The sequence below is a fragment of the Mchenga conophoros genome, linkage group LG3, assembly GCF_057382185.1.
Source record: "Mchenga conophoros isolate Kocher_MC1m ecotype Shallow Benthic linkage group LG3, M_conophoros_male_GT1.1, whole genome shotgun sequence".
Classification (NCBI taxonomy): Eukaryota; Metazoa; Chordata; class Actinopteri; order Cichliformes; family Cichlidae; genus Mchenga; species Mchenga conophoros.
Window position 1 is genome coordinate 25,175,120 of NC_140528.1, and position 22,013 is coordinate 25,197,132.

The window sequence follows — 22,013 nt, forward strand, 5'->3', positions numbered from 1 at the left end:
AGATTGTTGTTGTTGTTGTTGTTGTAGGGTGAAAAACACATTATTACAGGCTGTTACAGGTTGCTGCTTTTTATTTCCAGTTTAGTTTATATGTTCCATATCTTTAGAGCTTCTGTCTGCATCACCCCTCTTTATTCTGTCATTTTTGCTCAGAGGTCTCTGAGTTACATGGACAATACATTTTTTTGCTGCTGAAATCCAAAAGGAAAGAGGAAACTCAAATTAGACCAATCACAAGCACAAATGAACACCATGATGCAGATCATCAAGCTGAGAAGCACTCCAGTTCTCATATGTCATATATTTAGAGTTATAAAGAATAAGCAATAAGCCCACAGGCAGACTACGGCAGTAAAAGCTACTTGTTATCAAGATGTTTTGAAGTTGTTGCCCTGTGAAAGTCAAATACTCTATGCACAAACAGACTGCTATATTAAAATGATCAAAGTCATGATGGTGTAGTTCTCTTTGCATTGGTTAAAGACCCATTCCGTCTGTCTGGCAGCCCAGCTTTAGTAAGTATGAAGGCTGTACTGCCAGACTTTATGATTATCATTAATTAATCTGGCTTCAGTCGCGGATGCTGTGGGTCTTGCCTAAGAGTTAAATCATCTCAGCGGGAAGAGAAAACATAAGTTGAGGGCGAGCACTTCATTTAACTTTGTGACTGGTAGGACGCTGTGGGTGCATGAAGAACCGACAGGGCCAAGTGTGTCCGGTAGTCCACAGCAGAACCACGTCAACAACAGCTACTGTTTCATAAGTGCGGTCACACTCTCTGGGCTGATTTTGTCCTCTTTTACAAATTTTGATTTAATTCTTTGACCTCATTTATTTTCCCACTGAGGTCAAAGACTTGTATGTAGAAGACACAGGAGCTTTTTGTACTATCCTCCTGTAAACCCTGACTTCTTGATTGTTTCTAACTGTTCCCCACGAGCTCCTTGTGTGTATATAAAGAGTTTAGCACTGTTGCCTCACAGCAGGAAGGTCCTGGGTCTGAATACTGTGTGAAGTCATGTCCTCTTTGTGCTTGCCTGGGTTCTCTCCCGGGTTAATCCAGCTTCCTTCCACACTCCCACGATTAATCGGTGAGACTGATTTGTCATCTTTTAGCCCTGTGACAGCCTGGCAACCTCTCCAGGGTATGCCCCGCCTCTCTCCCTATGACGGCTGGTCATAGGTCACCATGTGTGGTGTATATAAAGTCCCGGATCTTGCTTGTCCATTACTGGTTTGTCTGTTCACTTCTAATTCTCTGTGAATTTCTTGTGTTTTTGGTCATGTTCCGATAAAACTGCTGTTTACCATTTTACCTGAAGCATATATCAAGATAGAAGAAGTATTAATTAATTATTAAAAACAATTAAAAATCAGGAAATTAGTTACTAAAAGAGATCAATGCTAGTCACAGCTTGGAAAATAGATTAAAAAAATCACTGGATCGAGTTAGAAACTGCAGAGTCCCTCACATTAATGGCTAGTTTAGAGTTAATTACCAGTTATCTTAACATGCACGTCTTTGGACCATGGGAGGAAGCCACACTGTGGAGTGCCCACATTGTCAACTAGAGAACGTGTAAACTCGACTGAGAAAGGCCAAAGCTGGGGTTCACACCAGGAGAACCACTGCAGAAAAATCTCTGTTGTTTTTGTTTCACTACTGTGTTTTGCTCTTTGTCCACAAGGGGGCTCTGCTCTGCAGCGCTGCATCTGCACGGCAACATCAGCCCAGCAGAGCAGAGGATCTGCTCCCGATCCTTCGGGGCTTTGACGTCAACCTGGCAGATATGAGCCAGTGCTGCAGCTGTGCGCACACACACACACACATCTATATAAGTACACACTGACGCACAAAGTCATGCACAAATGTGCTTGGAACACATGTTGTCACATGTAGGCTTTGTTCAGACTCAAAAACACTTTCATTCATGCACACATGCACAGCAAGGACACATAGTGACACACTTGCACATACACCAGCCCTCTTTTTCTTTCTCTTGGTTTGCTTGTGCTTTCATGTCATGCTCACTGTGTGTGTGTGTGTGTGTGTGTGTGTGTGTGTGTGTGTGTGTGTGTGTGTGTGTGTGTGTGTGTGCGGATGTTCTTTATTGATCAGATTACATTAAATCATAGTATATTGGAGATTTAGTCTTGTATAACATGCATGTATCTGTAAGAGCTCCATCTCAGACCTTGGTGGTGTCAGCCTGACCCGTGAGTAAAGGCTTATCCTCCGTGATGGCGATCTCCTGCATTTCTGTTGTCATGGTGTTGCCTCCTGCACGGAGAAAAAAAGGCACAATGAGTACTTCTTATTTTTAAAGTCAATCCTCCAGAAATACTGGATACTGTTATAGGGGCATGGAGCACACATAAAAGGGCCGATGCAGGCATTTATGCACACGCACAACAAGTGATTAAATACTGTATGTCGCTGTTGCCCTCTGCGACTCTGTTTGCGCTGTGGGACTGAAAGTTAATTAGTAATTAGTCCCAGTAGAGCAGAAATGGATTGTGGGACAGAGGGAGAAGGAGCTAAAAGACAAAAGGACAGATGGATAAGTCGAGGTACACTTAAAAAAAACACAAGTGTTCAGGATATTTTGTAAATATTCTTTATTCATTTGTTTATTAGTACAGAAAACAACAAAAACAATAAGATATATCAGCCAAGTTTTGGTTTTTTTACCAGTGTTAATGCGTACCACTGATGATATATATTATATCCATTATATCAAAATTATATTATTATATTAAAACACTTTGTTGTGTTGATATTTGTATAAAGTAACAATAAAATGAGAAAGTGCATCAACATTTCTTCCTAAGCACTTTACATAAGTTAATGCACCATTGTGCGATTGTGAGAAACGACAGCCAACAAACCAGCGGCTGATAACAATGTTTTCAAAGGGGAAAATGAAACTTGGTCAAGCGTGTCGCTTAATTTCAGGCACCTTCACACCTTTACAGCGACAGTGTTTGTTACTGCACGTTACTGTAGCTCCACCGCAGCAACTAGGAGCTAAAAGCTGCTCCCGCGGGCATCGCAAAGGTGGAAGGAGAAGCTAAGCTTATTTAATTTCCCCGCATTGATCTTTGCACTGGTCTGGGAATTCAATCAGAGGCCCTCCCAGTCACGACTCCAGACATCCCACTGCCACAGGATTTTTAAGGTGCTACTTTCATGGTTAAAGAAATGGCAAAATAACGGTTCACCTGCACGATTCATTCATTCAGATGTTAGTATGTCACCTGAGATTGATCTGGAGCAACTGAAGGGCTTTTGCATTTATTCTCATACACTTTAGTTATCTGCAAGACCTGTTAATAGACTGCATTTTGCAGCAGCACATACATAGGGACCTTTGACATGCAAATAACATCAAACGACGCTCAGATCGGTGCAGTGGGAGAAATTCCACACATTGACTTGCCGCTTGCAGCCATGTTCTATTTTACTTCCTTACATTATTGTGAGAATCTGACTTTTTAATCACAGCTTGCCCTGATTTATGGCACAAAACCAGCAGCAGCTGGAATACACACTGAAGGTCTGCAGCCTTGAACTGTTTGGGGTTTTCTTCCTCACTGGGACAAAGTAAACTGACAAACTGTCGCTCAGAAACCAAGTTAAGACATTTGATGTTGGATCATGTGGAGATGACAGCTGCACATACACACAGCGGGACATTTTTCAGAGTGGACAGCAGGTCTGTCAGCAAGAACTGCTTTGTATTACTACCATCCATGCTGTCATCTTACACTATTTTCTGTTATTTTGGAAAATTACCCACACTGAGAATCTCAAGTGCCACAGAGCAGCGATTTTTTTGTGGTTTGGCTTGCAGCATTTACCGAGGCTGAAAGGAAGTGAGCGTGCTCAGGTTGTTATTGTGCCTATCTGAAAGCATTGTGCTCAATCTGACATTTAAACGTGGAATAGGGGACCTTGTGACATCACTTTTTGTGCGAGCGAGCGTGCCCGTGCGCAATTCATGCTCCCATAAACCGATGACTGTATTCTGTCTGCAGATTATTAAAGGAAGCGGGTGGGTGGGGGTGGGGGAGATTGCAAGTTCATGTGTGTGTCCTTGTGTGCGTGTTCGCTCGCATGTGTGCACTCATCAGAAAATGAACTGCTGGCCCCGAGGGAGCTGTGTGTCTCTCTCTGTGTCGCGCATGGAAATGATTAGTCACCAAAGAGCCCCAACACACACACACACACACACACAAACCCTCAGTTCCTCCATTGTTGACCATCCATCTCTCCTCCACTCCCTTTACATTCATCTGTGTATCAGTTTATTGCATTTATCAGCATCTTATTTTTTATCACCCCTGCCACTGTGCCTGTGTCTCTCTCTGCCTTTCCTTCACTCAGTATCAGTTTCGCAATGACAGCCACTCAGTGGAGGCATCCACTCATTTATTTTATGATTTTATTGCATCACTTCAGCCTCTGGAAGCACTCAGATTTGTCCTCCTCAGCATTTGTGTTTCGGAGAAAGCAGCATCTGTTTACCAGCCTCCTGGATGCTGGACTGGGATATAATACACTGAACAAAAATATAAACGCAACACTTTTGTTTTTGCTCCCATTCCCCATGGGATGGACGTAGAGACCTAAAATTCATTCCAGATACACAATATAACCATCCCTCCCAAACAGTGGTCACAAATCAGTCCAAATGTGTGGTAGTGGGCACATCTGCTATACTGAGATAATCCATCCCACCTCACAGGTGTGCCACATCAGGATGCTGATCTGACATCATGAGTAGTGCACAGGTGTACCTCAGACTGCCCACAACAAAAGGCCACCCTGGAATGTGCAGTTTTTTGCGCTATTGGGGGTCGGGGGACCCAGAACCGGTCAGTATCTGGTGTGACCACCATTTGCCTCATGCAGTGCAACACATCGTCGCATGGAGTCTATCAGATTGTCAATTGTGGCCTGTGGAATGTTGGTCCACTCCACTTCAATGGCTGTGCGAGGTTGTTGGATATTCGTGGGAACTGGTACACGCTGTCGTATACGCCGGTCAAGCACATCCCGAACATGCTCAATGGGTGACATGTCCGGTGAGTATGCTGGCCATGCAAGAACTGGGACATTCTCAGCTGCCATCTGCCCTGAACAATGTGAACCATGATTCATCCGTGAAGCGCACACCTCTCCAACGTGCCAGACGCCATCGAATGTGAGCATTTTCCCACACAAGTCTGTTACGGCGACGAGCTGGAGTCAGGTCAAGACCCCGATGAGGACGACGGGCATGCAGTTGAGCGTCCCTCAGACGGTTTCTGACAGTTTGTGCAGAAATTGTTTGGTTGTGCAAACCAATTGTTCCAGCAGCTGTCTGGGTGGCTGGTCTCAGACGATCTTGGAGGTGAACCTGCTGGATGTGGAGGTCCTGGGCTGGTGTGATTACACGAGGTCTGCGGTTGTGAGGCCGGTTGGATGTGCTGCCATATTCTCTGAAACGCCTGTGGAGACGGCTTATGGTTGAGAAATGAACATTCAATGCACGGGCGACAGATCTGGTTGACATTCCTGCTGTCAGCATGCCAATTGCACGCTCCCTCATTGCTTGTGGCATCTGTGGCATTTTGCTGTGAGACAAAACTGCACATTCCAGGGTGGCCTTTTGTTGTGGGCAGTCTGAGGTACACCTGTGCACTACTCATGATGTCAGATCAGCATCCTGATGTGGCACACCTGTGAGGTGGGATGGATTATCTCAATATAGCAGATGTGCCCACTACCACACATTTGGACTGATTTGTGACCACTGTTTGGGAGGGATGGTTATATTGTGCATCTGGAATGAATTTTAGGTCTCTACGTCCATCCCATGGGGAATGGGAGCAAAAACAAAAGTGTTGCGTTTATATTTTTGTTCAGTGTAGTTTTGGCTGAAGAGGAAAAGGAAAAAAAAATGAACAAAAAATGTTAATCATCTAATGGCGAGAAAATCCTGTAGACAGATTAGAGTCAACTGATCTGTGAGCCAACAGATGTCAGTCTACAAAATTGTATACAAATCCATTTTGGTGCCGTAACTACCTACAGTGTTGTTGTCATTATCAATTATTCACTGAACGGAGGCTGTCTGTGGTTTGGGCAGGCACACATGTCTGCTTCGCCTCGTTGCTCCATATACCGTCCTGCCATGTGTGTCCTCGTGCTATATGTGACACTATACAGGCAGCTTGTATTTGGCACTCAATCAGTCTGTAGATAAAAAAACCAAGCCATTCTTCGCTGCTCCTGAAATGCAATTCTGTAAAATCATGCAATGCACAATGTCTTACATACTTCCTATGCTTAGCAGACAACTGCATAAACTGCTCATAAAAGCTGGAGTCTTTTAATATTTGTTCATTTTGGCACCAAACTAGCCCACAATTACCTAAATAAATAAATTTGTTTTTTCTCAACTAATTCATTAAATCATCATTTATTGACTGAAAAATTATTAACAACTAAGACAGATGCCCAGAATTTTATGGCTCCAGCTTCCTAATTATCTGCTGCTTTCCTTTTATTAAATTTTGTCTGACAAGATAAGTGTCAGTTAATGAAGAACACAAATGGCTGATTAATCAATAAGAACATAATTTATCACAGAAGAATCGATCAATTTACAATTAAGGCAGTACTGAAGCAAACATACAATTCAGCAGGCAGATTATTAAGACAGAGCAATTAAAACATTTAAAGACAAGAACACCAACAGACTGCAGTGAGTGGATTAATCAGCCACATATGTTCAGTGAATTACACTTTGAGACAAAGAAAGTGGGTTAGTTTTAATTAGAGCTCAACTGATACTGGGATAATTTCCCGGTAAGTACTGGAGTTTGATCAATACAGAATTTTAAGACCAATATCGGTGCCGATAATTGTTCATTTGAAAATCTGAAAGGTCTTTATTTTGAATTTATCAGCTGTTAAAAATACAGATTCCAATTGATCGGGAAATAATAACACTGGCATTAATCAGTAAGGTCGATTATTCTTGTTATCAATATATAGGAAAATATCTTTAATATACACATTCAGCATGTGAGGAGTAATTTTAGAAAGAAAATAACGGGATCGTTGATCATTAAGTTTCTAGCAACGTATTTAAAAACAAGAAAACAGTGAGACACTGCTGGCTCTGCTCGACCAGAAGTTCAGGATGCTGCAGATAGTTCCAAAAGTATTGTAAAAAATACAGACAATAAGGGAGAAAAAGACAACCAACACACAGGTGATGTTCACATTTTTAAAAAGAATGTATTTTTGCGTGAATCGTGAAAATGATTAGGTCTTCATAGATCGATGTGAACACACTTTAGTCAACTTTAATGCAGGTCCAGGAATTTTTATGAACATCAGAAGAATGCTAATTTTGCTGCTATCTTACAAAAGCAAAAAATAATAGAGAAGTAGTAAAGACTAAGCTCCCCAACCCACCCCCATCTCTTAGATGTCCAGCGGGTATATCAAGCCTGTTTCTGGACTGTGGCTTTGCCAAAGACTTTGACTGCTTCACTGGGGATTTAATGCCTTTAGCATCTGGCACAATAACACATGCACTGATGCAAATACAGGATGTGAGCACTTGGACTAGATGCTACTTCATCTGGGGTATTTTCACTTCACTGCTATCAAATCCACACTGACTGAAATGACAGAGGAAATGGTGTTTGTGAGTCTTAAGCGTACTATGGTATTTATAAAAGAGGCACCATGAGGCTATTTTGAGAGGCTTATAAACAGAACTGGAATATTCTATGTAGAAACAACCTGATCCCAAATGCAACTACACGATAGGACTCAAGTTAGTGAAGTGTGCTACCTAAAAAAGGGCAGATTTAGGAATTTAAAATGACAATATAAACACATACACACAAGCCCAAAGTCTCTGTTTTGTAATTTTGTACATTATGACCTTAGCCTTAATCCTGTCCTGCTTGATATGTAGATTACTGTGCCACAGCTTGTCCCATGTTATTATCATTGGTCTGACATGTCCGGATATGCCTGCAAAGTATATTTGTTTTTGTGAGTCTTTAATTGTGTTAATAGGTCTCTTGTATTTTTAAGGGAAAGTATTGAGTTTCTCCATAAAAGAGATGACTAGTAGCTATGCAGAGTAGTTATTTTCCATGACACAAAGACAGATACCATATTTAGCACAAAGATGACTTCTGTATGCAACGATTGCTTTACTTTTATTGCCCTCCTGGATCAATAATCATTTAGTGAATCAAGCTGCTTTAGCTGTTTTGTTAAACCAATAATCCATAACTGAAAAATAGGAATGACGTTAAAGCCTTGATGTACGTCAAGAATGTAAAACTTATAATATCGACAGTAGAGTCGGGTTTGTTAACCACCATGTTCATATGATTTTCACTGGCCCAAAAAGCTTTTCATGAAATGCACAATTGTTGGAAAAAGTGTGTCTGCATGACAGCAAATACATTTCTCAGTGCATCAAAAAAATTAAAATTCTGATTATAATCATAGCTTTTTATTTTGCCTGAAATGAACCTGGCCCAGTTCTCAAAAACTGTATAAGACCAAGTCATTTTTCCCACTGATAGTTCTGCTGACTGATTGATTAGAGCCCTATATTATACTATAGGGCATTATCGGATTAGACCGATACAACACTTGGTACTTTTAAATTCCATATTCCGATATAGATACTGATATATTTTTTTCCAGACTTGGCTGAAGGGTGTTTCCGAAATTTCTTTTTTACCTTTTATATTTGCCTTTGTTATAAATCTTGATATTGATCGATCAGAAAATGGCTAATATCAACTGATACTGGCATGATAAATCAGACGAGCTCTAACACAGAGTTCCCAGCACTAAAACACTCGATTAATGATCTGCACACACACAGAAAATGACCCCATGTAATTCTGTGATTTACAGCAGCGTCATGCAAAGACATGGCAAAGAATATTGCTGTCTATTAATACAAGTCTGAAATGTTGATTAGCTAAAAAATGTGTCTCAGATTTCTTTATATGTGGAAGCCTTTGGCTCTTTTTTCTTTTGCTCTCCACTGCTCACTGCATTGGGCTGATAATTAATTCTCTGTTGGCTTGTCATTTCTGGAAATGTCTTTCATATTTCATGCAGTCGTTTTTCCATTGTTGATGCAAATATGTAGATTAGTACAGCTGTAAAAGAGTCATCAAGCTCAATGTCAAACGTTAATCAGTTGAATAATGAATCAAATAAGCACAGAACACATTTAGGACATCAGTGTGGTGACAGGTCTTCCATGCTTGCTATGACAAAAGAGTAAATTCAAAAGCTGGTAAGTACTGTTTTTTGTTTTGCTTTGGGTTTTTTATTTTTTTTTATTTTTGGGGAAGATTCCCAAACCAATGGCTGTTCACTTAGTTGGAGGTCTTTGTAATCAAAGACTGAGTTTTTTTCTTCTTCACTGGAGCAAAATCTCATCTTAACACTTTGGAGTGCAAGCTGTCATTTTATAAATATGCAAAGGCCTGACTGTTCACGCAGCAACAACAGCTACCACAGCATATAACAGAGACACTCTGATTACAACACACTTAGAGAGCCCTTCATTCTCCATTAAGCACGCCGCTGCTCTGCTCTATATCAGCAAGTAGTTGTCTGCTACTATATTTGTCCAAAATGATCAAAAACCTGGTATTTGGAGCCTTTAATTACGCACTGTGGGAGCAATTAAAGATAATATATTTATCACTGTAGGCATAAAGACCGCTGTGGCTGAATACTGCTGAAACATCACATAGTGCTCAGCAGCCAGTAGTAAACGAATCTAAATGATCTTCAGGAATACAAGCTGCCAAAAACAGCAGTCACATGACGACCTTGTGCATCAGTAAAAGTGGACATTACGTCTCATGTAACTCACTTTTACATTTAATCTGATCTCACTTACACGCACACACTTTTTATATACAGCTTCCCGACGCTCTACTATCATCCATCTTTCTTTATCTGTGCCTCTCCGAGTCAGTGTGTTCATTGTGTTTTAGAGCGTGTGATAACTGCTAAACTGCACAGGAGGCAGCATCTGTCACCATAGAAAGAGAAAGATGGAGAGAAACAGACAGATTTGCATGAAGAGTAAGAAGTGAGGGAAGGTGGTAAGCTTGCCTTTCATTTGCCTCTACTCTGCTTCCACCCAGCAGCTATCAGAGAACAGCTGTTTGGTTGTTGCTCCGAACAGGTTCATTGTCTAATCAGGTTGTGTCACATAATTGCTTCAACTAAATGAATCCAACCTTGTTTTATACACATTCCTAATCATGCAGCGCGATGGCAGCTCACTTGTTTACCGTTAGAGGGCCCACTCAGTCCAGTGTGTCACGTTGGGTTTCTGTCAATCCTTGCTGTCATTCCTGCTCCCTTCCCCCCTTCTTTTCCTCATCCTGCTCTGTCACACCGACTCCATCTCTTCGTCCTTCAGCACAATGCAATGTCACCACGCGGTGACTTCAGATTGAGGCTGCCAGCAAAGGTTTATTGCAGCTACATAATACCGGTGAGGTTTTACTGAAAAGCCTTTGTGACCACTTTGGAAGAAGGTTACATAAACGACCAAAAAAAGAGACCTGAAGTAAAAAATTTGAGTTTCTGAATTTTGCAAGCAGAGATCAGAGATCAGTGGGTTTGTAATGGATCAGTACTGGTTTCTAAATTGGAGAGAGGTACAACAGCAAATGTCTACAGCCTTCTGTAAAACACGGTGGAGGCTTTGTCATTGCTCCGGGCTGCATTTCAGTCAATGGTGTTGAGATCTCGTCAAACTGGATGGAATTATGAACACAGAAAAGTACCATCAGATTTTAATGGAATACCATTTGCAAAGCATCTGATTGGCTTCAACATGACAATGATCCCAAACACCTTGCCACAGTACTAGAAAGCATACCTGGTTAGAAACACATCCAATGGAACACAATCAGTCATGGATTGGCCTTCCCAGAGCTCGGACCTCAACATCACTAAAGCAAAGTGGGATCATCTAAAGGGAGCCAGCAGCCAAATAAGAGCTTTAAATGGACTTGAATGTGGGCTAAAGGAATAACAATAACCTTCTTCCCCGGAGATAATGGTGATAAATATCCTGGCATGGTAAAAGTTTTCTGGAACAAACATTATCAGAGAAAATGCTGGCAAACTTACATTTTTTAAGTTTGGCATGCACCAACTCTAATATCTACAGCCCGTCCTCATCTTTTTCCACCTACTCAACTTTTGCATTAGTACCAAACAAACTGCCAGCACTTGAACAAAAAACAACATAATCATGCAAAGTACAAACCAGAGTACTTCAAGCGTCCTCTAGCTGTATGCACCTGATGCTGACATTGTTAGGCACTATGAAACTTCATCATATTCCTACTCCAGTGCAGCTGCATGTGCTACTAGCTTGTATGCACACTTTAGTGTCTACAAAGGCTGGCCTGCAAAAAACTTGTGAAACACCTCCACAATACATAAAACCTCCCAAGCCTGCTGATAGCGAGGCAAATAAAAACACCCCTTCTGACAATGATGTTCAAGAAATACTGCTAAGTTTACAGTACACTGTCTATATATCCACTGAACTGTTTTCTGTCAGCATCATTTTCAATCCCTACTGCTTTTCTTATTTCCTTTAGAAGACTACAAGGTGTAGTCTGGGTTATACTGACACCTTTACACACAGCTAGTTAGAAGTAAATCACGTCTTCTCAATGTTTTGACTTAAAGAAAACATTAAAATATCATGTGAAAAAGGTCAGCCAACAGCGATGCATATTTATAAATGGAGTTTGCGGCACTGCAAGAGTAAAAAGCTTTTGCCAACAGACTCAGCTGCCAGCAAAGTTAGAGACACAGAAGCTTGTACTCATGCCATCAGAACAAGCAATTTGGTGGATTTTTATTATATCATAAACACAAAAGAGAATCCTATAGAGTAAAAGCATCCACATGAAAAAAGACAAATAAAAAACCAGATTTTTTTTGCTTTGATCAATCATCAGCCGTCAAATTTTGTTTGCTGAGCTGGCAAACCAAGTTGCTGACCAACAGGGAAAGTTTCCCTCGCTCCAGCTGCCCTCTTTCTTTCTTCTCTTAATTTAAACTCTCTTTCTCTCTTTCTCACAGCTCTATACTCTTCTCCATCACTCTCCATCCATCTTTGTCCACGTTGCTGACATTCACCTTCCTCTCGATTCCTGCCAATCATCGCTCCCCGTTCTGTGTCACTGCAGGTCTTTGTCTCATTTCTCCCATCCTCTTTCTGTCTCTTTCACCGCCCAACAGCAAGTGGGAAAGTTTTAAAAAAAGGCAAACGTTTCCACTGGCACACTCTTTTCTTTCATTTGCTCTCACTCTCCACCAGTGTTTGCAGTTCTGAACAAAAAGGGGCGACCAGACACTCAAATTCGCACACGCACCCAGACACATAAACACTGAAAGTAGGGCGCTGAGCATTAAAGTGGCCTATATCAGGAATGTAGGCTGAAGGTTGAAATTCTGAAAGGTTAAACCAGTGGCATCTGGCGCGGCCGCTTCAACGTGTGAAGGCGTCGCTATCGAGGAGATGAAAACATGAGAGGGTGATGAGTGGCAGGAGGTTGAGGGATTAATATTTGTCTCTTCACAGTTCGTGACATTTTTTAAAAAGACAGCTGTTTGGGGAAATATGACTCAGGAACAGCATTCTTCATGTGCTCAAACTCATGTAGGATTTTAAAACCATTTTTTTTAACTGGCAAAAATAATCTACCAGTCAAATGAATAACTCAAATAAAATTATAATTCAGTCACTGGGAGTTTGTTTTACCCTGTTTTACTGTAGGGTCAGTATGTGGAATGACATGAAAGCATAGATCCACCCTGCTTTGCTATAACAGTGTAGGTTTGTGGTGGTGTAATGGTACATGGGGATTATTTCCTTGGCCCCTTAGTACCAAATGAGCAGTGATTAAATGTCACAGCTGACTTGAGTGTTGTTTCTGACCAGCAGTATTGGGTGTAATGTGTTGCAAAGTTACAAAGTAACTCGTTACTGTAATCACATTAGACCTGTTCAGTAAGTTTTTTACTGTACTTAACTCAGTATCTTGATGCCCAATCATCCAGGTAAATATGGATGATTGAAATTCCAAAAGTTGATTCTGTTCATCTGAACGTAGCGTTTGGCCATTCCCCAACTCTCTGTGAATGGTACTTATGGCCATTGATCAGTGGTCTTTGATCAGTGGGTTTTGGTCAGTGGTTGTTGATCATTGGTCATGAGAATTTGCATAATTAAGATTAAGGAACTGACCTCCCAGCCCATTGTTCCTTCAGTGGGCTGGTTTCAGTCATTATGCAAATGTACTGTTTATAAGGTTGGGGAAACCTGCAGTCAGCTGAGACTGAAGAAGTCACTTGGATGAGTGACAAAACGTTTCTCCCAAAAAACGCTACATCCAGATGAACAGAATCAACTTTTGGAGACTAAACTCAGTAATTACATAAAAGATACAAAATGTTGTTACTTGTGTTACCAAATGCAGATAGAAAGAAAAAAATTCAATATCTTCCTACGCACTTCAACTACAACCAGCTGATTTCAGTTTGTGTGCAGCAGAAGGAAATTGGTAGAGCGATATGGATCTTGAGGAGCAGTGATAGTGACAGAAGCAAGGGGTTGTGTTGGTGTGTGGGGATGTAGCCTCAGGTTTATATTGTTCAATGGTAATCACGTGACCATGCATTTCAGGTCATTTCACAGAGAAACGAGTAAGTAATGTAACAAGTTTTGTAACAAATTACTTTCTCCGGTGAGTAATCAAGTAACATACTGCTTTATTTTAAAAAAAAAAAACCACACACATAAGGTGTAATACATTGCTTTCCTTGAGTAAAAACCCAGACACTGCTATGCCATATCACATCTTCCACAATAATCAATTTTTATATGACACAAAATTATCATCTCTTTCTATTGTTGGTATAGCAACACCATGCATTAATGTTCCCTGATGCATACAACAACAAGATAAGCCTGGGCATATAGCGAGAGCTGTATGTCAGCTACGGCAGCGGTCCCCAACCCCCGGGCCTCGGACCAGTACCGGTCCGTGAGTCATTTGGTACCGGGCCGCGAGGGTTGAGGCTCAGGTGTGAAATGTGTGGTTTTCAGGGTTTTTATCGGTTTTCAGCGTTATTTTGTTATCATTTTTATTGTTAACTCGGTTTTCCTGGGTCTTTTCACGTGTGTTATGAATAAATCTTCTATTTTTCAGTAGCGGTACTAGTTTTATTTTTGTTGTATTTCCATGAAAATATTGTCGGGCATAAACCGGTCCGTGGCGCAAAAAAAGTTGGAGACCGCTGAGCTACGGGTGACGTTTTAGCACCTATAGTAAAAAGGAAGCTGGCGGTTTGCAACACAAATATAACCAAACCACTCTGTCAGTCACTGGTTGTACTTCATACAACAGGAAGTGCAACGACTAATTTAATAGTCGACGCACGTTTGAAGCTTTGTGAGATCCCAAAAGACACAGGAATAAGTAGTAGGATTTAAGGGTGTAATAACGGGCTGAAACAGAAGATGGCAGCACTGCATGTACAAGGATGCCAGCTGCCATTAAACACCACAGAAGAAGAAGAAGCAGTCTCTGGTATCGTAGCTGTGTTCAAATTCAGGGGCCTCATCCTCAGGAGGCCGCGTTTGTAGGCCGATTACGTTATAGCGATGCGACGAAGGTTGTCCAAATTTGAAGACTGCAGCCGACAAATGCGTTCTTCATTTCCCCTGATTTGAAGGACGGGTCGGGTGTATCCTTCGTGGCCCAACCTATCCCAGAATTCATAGCGCGGCCAAGTCAATTCCAGATTCCAACAATGGTGACAGCTACTTAGTTTTAATATTACTCTTATTTTTTTTTAAATTAGTTTTATTTGTTCCTGAGTAAATCAATTTGGCTGAGTTATAGTTTTCAAACAGCTAATAAACGCCACACAGAAAACTGATTAAACAGAAGTGTGAGATGGTCGAGAATTTACGCCAATATCCTGTTATATTCTAGATAGCAAGGAACAGATGGACGAGTTTATTAGACTTTACTGAGACAATCTGCAAATTTCATTAAAAGTTTAAAAAACTATCATCTTGTCTTTATTTTTAGTTAGCACATACTTGAAACACTTAAAGCTGTAAGGCAGGGGTCCCCAATCCCAGTCCACAAGGGCCGGTGTCCCTGCAGGTTTTAGATGTGTCCTTGATCCATCACAGCTGATTTAAATTGATAAATTACCTTCTCAATGTGTCTTGAAGTTCACCAGAGGCCTAGTAATGAACTAATCATGTGATTCAGGTGTGTTGACCCAGGGTGAGATCTAAAACCTTCAGGGACACCGGCCCTCGTGGACTGGGATTGGGACCCCTGCTGTAAGGTAATGATAGTTATATAAGAGCAGATGCATGCTGGTGCAATAAGCTGTACGTTTTACCTCAAATAGATGCATGATTCGATTAGTCGACTAATCGCATAAATAATTGGTGACTAGTTTGTGGCAGCCTTAGTCACGGCTGTCGCGCTGTAATACTGCTGCTGCTGAAGCCTCTTTTCAATAGTCTCTCTTCAAATTAACAAGTGTGTCACTAATAAGAACAGCTCATTGGAAAAGAAGGATGAAAATGCCCTTCATTTACTTGCACTAATAAGTGATGCTGCCTGCAAGTTGCAAGGCTAAATAAAGCTATATCACCCATCCATGTATCTCTCTTTAAGACCACAGTGTACCCATCATCTGATGGCTACAGGATACAAGCCATGTCACAAAGCTCAGATTGTCTCAAAATGGTTTCTTGAACATAGCAATGAGTTCACTGTACTCAAAAACCTTCCACAGTCAACTCAGTCGGTTCCCTGAAGTAACCGACTCAGGCAGTAAGCAGTAGGTCTCCTGGGAAGAAGGGAACTCATCCTTGGTTTAATTTTTCAGGTCAAAAAGCTACATCAATCTTTTATATACAGTCTGTGATGCATTTTCGATATAAAACATGTACAATGGCAGACTCTTCCTTACACAGAAAAAAGTCAAAGGGAGTAAAAGTAAACTATCTCACAAGAGATAAAAAGTTGAATGCAGTAAAGCACATTTTGCCCCATTTTTTTTGCAATTCCAAACTAAAGTCACTGGAGATTTGCAGTTTTCATGTGACATGCACAAAAAATGCAATCCCACACATTTATCACCCTGCTAACACAAATCTGCACAGCGAAGAGACCCAGGTGCCGAGGACATAAACACTCTCAGGACCAAATCTGTCCTCTGTCCTGAAACAAATCACGTTAGTGTGCAGTACTTCACTGCTGTCACACCTGGGTACCACTTTTCCAGTTTTATGTATGCAGAGTGACACACTGCTCTACCTCGGGTGTGCCTGGATCCCTTTTTTCTTATATAATTCTGCACACTCGTCTATCAAAGGTAAACACATGGAGGGACCCGCTTTAGCAGTTTTTTTACCCTCCATTTAAAATATAAAGATCAAGTTTTGGGAGCCACTATGAAATATTTTTATGTAAATTTTTGCTTATAACATGAATACACATGTCAATGCCCCAAATCTGACAGCCTTACAGCAAAGAATTTTAGCTAATGCTGACATAACTGGGAAGGTTTGCTTTGGAAAGTTTTTACTTTTCTTGGCTTTATTGTCTTTATTATGCAACACAAAATAACAAATGAGTTGAAGTAATCTTAAACTGTCGTTTTTAATCAGTCGATTTAAGAATTTTGAAATGACGCAGAAATGAAAAACAGAAACGTGCTCCAGGGAGGTGAAGTTCCTGATTTATAATGACACTTAGATCCGGAGATCGAGTTTTGTTTTCTTAGTGATAGCCTAGAAAACCTGACGTGTGGAAATGATGGGAGGCGAGGGCTATTTTAGGGACTTTTTTTTCACTCTGAAACTTTCTTTCTATCCTCAAACATGCATGCAAGTAGGACTGGGCCATATTATACCGTTCACGGTAATACCGGTATAATGTTAGGCAATGATAGGAAAATGAAATATCGCGATAGAATGGGAGTAAAACGCGCATGTGCAGTGCCTTTGTTTTCATACGCACATGGCCGATTGTTGAGTGAAACAGATGAACCAGAATTGGTTTGTAAAAATGGTGCAACTTCAGTGATGTGGAACTGGTTTGGTGTTTGTCCGTCAGATACACAACAAAGCACATTTTTTTTGCAGAACATGCAAGCGGCCGTTGTTATTGTCGTATTTGTCGGACTAAGATGCTCTTAAATCTGGGAGTAATCTGGGTCCTAAACTCTGTATGCTTCAGGTCAAACAACACTGCAGCATCACTGAGAGTTAAAACCTGTCTAAATTCTTTCATCTTTAATAAAATGATCAGCATTGCTGCTTTACCAGGTGTAACTATAAAGTTTAACTTCCAGGCATCCATGAAAACAAAAGTTATTACATTTAACAGAGTTAGAAGTTAGCAGGAAGCTAGCGGAAGTTAGCTCGCTAGTCTCGCTAGTTACCTAAGCATGATATTGCATGTTCTGACTGAGAGATTTCTGAAAAAAAATCAAACGTACAGCTCTGCTATCACTTCCAACATAAATGAAGACAGGAAACTAAACAGCAGTGACGTTTGTAGGGTTACTGAAGTTGGGCTAGCTGGTATATAATGATGTGCTAGGTGATCGCTAGCGACACAGCTATGTTAGCATAACATAAACAGTGAAGCTGGAGGATGAACGCTAACTTTTTTCCACTTATAAAAGTTAAGGGGAAGGTTCCTCATGGTTAGAGACAAATGCAATCGCATGGCAGGATGCTGTAAACGGACCAAACTTCAGTCAGGAGAACAACTGAGATAATCCATCCACAATACCAGGTTAGTCATTAATATACTGCAGCAACATGGGAATAGAGCAGCTGCCAGAGAATTCAACATTAATGAATCAATGGTACAGAAGTGGAGGAAGCAAGAAGAATGAGTTTAATAAAGTTTGATTTATCTGACTGCTTTGTTTCGCTTAATGTGCCTTATAATCCTGTGCACCTTATGGTCCGAAACATACGTACTGCACACTGCAGTTTAATGTTGCAAAGCACCTCTTTTTAACTTCAGTGGATATTATACATGGTTATGCTCAGGATATGTCAGCCCATTTCTACTGGAAATGCCTTTTGGTTAAACTTTCAGCAAGGAATTTGCATTTGCACTGTTGCATTTTTATAAAGCTTTAATGTACATAAAAACCAGCTTCTTGTTTAAGTGAAAATAAATGGAAGGTTGTCTTTTTGCGCTAGTAATGTTGTGGAGTTGTATTTTGTCTCGCATCCATTATATCGTCAGTTATATCGTTATCGCAAATTTTCAAATATATATCGTGATAAATATTTTTGGCCATATCGCCTTGCTCTACATGCAAGTACAAAAAAAGAACAATTTCTTATTCAGTTAGTTTTAAAGCTGCATTAACCTAATACCTACATGGAAAAAATGCATGAGGATCCATTAGATCATCCTTTTACTACACACTGCAGACATTTCAGCATGATGTTATATGTGAACCTGAGGGGCTTCTAAGAGAGGTCTGAGTAACTGATTGGGAAATAATTCAATTTGTGCTTTGAAACCACAAGAATCAAAGTTCACTTTATCAATGAGGGAGAATTAGATTGTAGACATTCTGTGACTTCTGCTCATTTAAAGCAGGGCCACTTTCATGCAGTCAGTTAAACTATTTAGATGTTTTGTAGGGGGTCTGTTGCTAAGTCTGCTGGACCAGAAGCAGTTCAACAGCAGAAAAAAAGAGGAAAAAATGAGCGACGACTGTCTGCTGAGAAAGGAAGCCCAACAGCAGCCACCATGGAGACTCGGAGAGGAGCCAAAGCTCCCCTCGTCTCCTTGCTGAGCCAAGCCTTTGCTCGTTCTCATCCCATGTGAAAAGCCTGTTTTCTCTCGCTGTCTCTCAGCAGACCACTTTGGGCCCTTGTCTCTTCAAATTCTCGTTCGTCCATCACTCAGCGGCTCAGCTCAGTTTCTTCTTTTCATTTTCAGGACACCTATTATTCACTCCATCATGATCTCACCTCCACGCAGACATCCAGTCTCTGTATATCTGTCCTGGGAGGTAATTAAACGCTCTGACAAAAGGATATTCACCACAGATCACATCCTCAGAGAGATCATTGTTAAAGTCGTATATGTTTCTTTGAATTTCGGTCATTATTATTAATAACTGGATGAATAGAAAACATAACAAATAATCACTGATTTGTTGTATTGTTATCAAATTCATAGGAAGAAAATGTTTTGGGACAAAATCTAGGCCAGACAGCCACTGCAGCAGTTACCTAAGCCTCCTTATGTACGCATGCAGCCTGCAATAATCTTTTATCCAACGCCAATCCTGTATTTGCTAGGTTAATGATAACAGGTAGCTAATCTAGCTTTCAGGTAATTGCTAACAATTAAACAGCTAACATTTATAACTGTTTAATACTTTTCCCTGACCTCTGACATTCCTTCTAAACTGTTGTTCAGCTCTAATAGAGAGCTTGCCTCATTCCAGTTTTTCATTTTTCTCTTAAGTGTGATCTGCTCACACTGTTTATGTGGATTCTGATGTCTTTCTACAAACTGCAACTATAACTAACAGCATATACAAAGAAAAATAAACTTTACTTGAAAGAAAAATATTATTTTTATAATAAAGAACTTTTCCCATAAACTGCAGTAAGTTAAATGTCTGTAAACAAAGTGCTCTGCCAATTTTATTCCCACCTTTACCTAAAATATTTCACCTTAACAAACAAAAGCAGGTGCAACATAATAAATGTCAGGTGATTATAGCATTTTCCAATATGTTTATAACTTTATAAAAGCTTTGTCTTTTGATTAGATAATTCAGAACTGTTTTGTTCCTTTGCTCATACCGAGGCTCCCACTGGCTTGTAGCTGTGGACAGCTTTAGCTTTAGCCACTTTTCCTTTGTTAGTTTCTTTAAAATGTTCACGTTTAAACATCTGACTAGTTTTATTGCTACAAACGTTTCGGTTCCTCTGCAGTTTACTCTAGCAAACCTTGTGTTTCACTGACTTCCATGTTAACTGTGTGTGCCTGCTCCACTGTTTGGACCAGCTAATAACTGGTCATATGGGAGGCTGACTGGTGGGTCACCGGTCAAGGCCAAGAACACTGTAAGTCATCTGATTCTGGTCCCTGGCTGGTCAAACGGTGCATGTAGTTATCAACCAAGACAAATCACTATTACTCTAGAGGCCCTCAAAAACTGACTCCTGCAAACCCAGTCACGCAACTCTAAATGGTCCATCACATCAGCACTGCTATTTGGGCTGAAAATAAAAAAGGTGTTCATTTATGTACAGTGGCTAAAATTTGAAAATGTCACCTTTCAAATATCAGTAATATTGTCAATACCATTTATCAGCAACTGCAAAAATGTTTTTGGCTAATTTATGGCCAAAATGAAGAACAACTTCAAAGGCGTCTAATGCACTGAACATAAGCAATAATGGCTTTATTGATGTGAGTGGAGACTACGCATTTCATCTTTTCTTTCTCTTCTGTGAAATTCAGAATTGCTTATCTTTTTGTTCACCCCTCAGAGAGCACTCGAAGTCCACTGAAAGGCTTTTAGTTTGCTCACTCAACAGTTGTGAGAAAGTATGAAAGTGAAAAATGAAGCAAACCAGTAATTAGCTTGAATAATGATGTGACTATAGAACAGACAGCATTTCATCTTCTGAAGGTCCGGTCTGTGAGTGTATTTCAGCAGCATTAAAAAAAAAAAAGACTGGGCAGAATCAATTGTTTTGATCCAGGAAGCAGACAAGCCCGTGATACACAGAGAACCATGCAATCAGGCACACACTCAAAATAATTGACCTTCAAGCTAGGGTAAATTGATATGTTGGACCAATTGGCTGAGAGCTGATGGAGATACATAGCCTGGTGATGGTTAGCTGATTTCTGTAGCAGATACACACAGAGGAGCGTTTCGTAAGCTCAGACCCCTAAAGTGGCCTCCGACGTCTGTTCAAGGAGCCATTCAGTGCCTTGCTCAAACGCTGACTGAAGGATATTTACTCTACACACTTTTTAAACTCTGGATTCATGCTTTTTTTTTTAAACAGGGGAAGATAATCTTACCAAACGATCACATCACAATTGTTTTTCTTTTGGTAGAATAATCATCTAACTACAGTTCTCCCTGCAAAATTTAAACCACATTTGCCTCAATTTAAAAAAGAATGCATCACCTTATCTCAAGAATAAATGTCGAGCACACATCTCTAATCATGCTTTAAACTGATACGAATCTTTAATTTCTTTCTTCTGTTTACAAATCATTTTGCAGCCAAGGTTTGAACAGCCTCGATACTTGTTTATGAGATGTTGTATTCATTTAAAAGCTGCTGAAAAGCAAACTCGTAGCCATCTTGTATTATGTCCTTGGAATCATTCAGCTACCTCTCCAGTAAATCACTTATCCCCTGGGTTAATCCTCTCTGAGAGATATCTGGCAAAATGGTGGGCCACTCCAGCTACAACCACCACCAAGTGGAGGACTTCTTCATGTGTTGCTACGCCCACAGAGCTTGGATAGCAGAACAGGGACTACCATCGCCAACTGCCGTCCAAGACAATGAAACCCATCTACAGGATGTGACAATGACTAGATCTGAATGACATCATAGAGCACAACAACAGTGGCACAGCTAGCCTGCAGGTAAGAAAACATGATGGGACAGAGTTTGTTGATTAGCAGCAGCTGAGCCTTCAAAGTAAAAGGTAATCTGTATTATTCATTTGAAAATCTGACAATCTGCCTACTATGGAAGCATGTCAGATCACCAGTCTCTAATATATAATTTTTAAAAAAGGAATGTGGACATCAAACGTGACTTACATCAGTCGGCTTTGTTCAAAACAATGAACAGCCA

At 40.5% G+C, this 22,013-nt stretch overlaps 1 protein-coding gene across 1 annotated transcript in view; it reads right to left on the reverse strand.

Annotated features, from left to right (window-relative positions):
- Positions 1-22,013, reverse strand: part of ndrg2 (NDRG family member 2) — a 50,647-nt gene that overhangs the window by 18,344 nt on the left and 10,290 nt on the right. The window contains exon 2 of the mRNA XM_085255458.1: positions 2,196-2,281. Coding sequence (XP_085111584.1) covers positions 2,196-2,270 — 75 coding nt within the window. The 5' untranslated portion in view covers positions 2,271-2,281. The remainder of the gene's footprint in view (positions 1-2,195; positions 2,282-22,013) is intronic.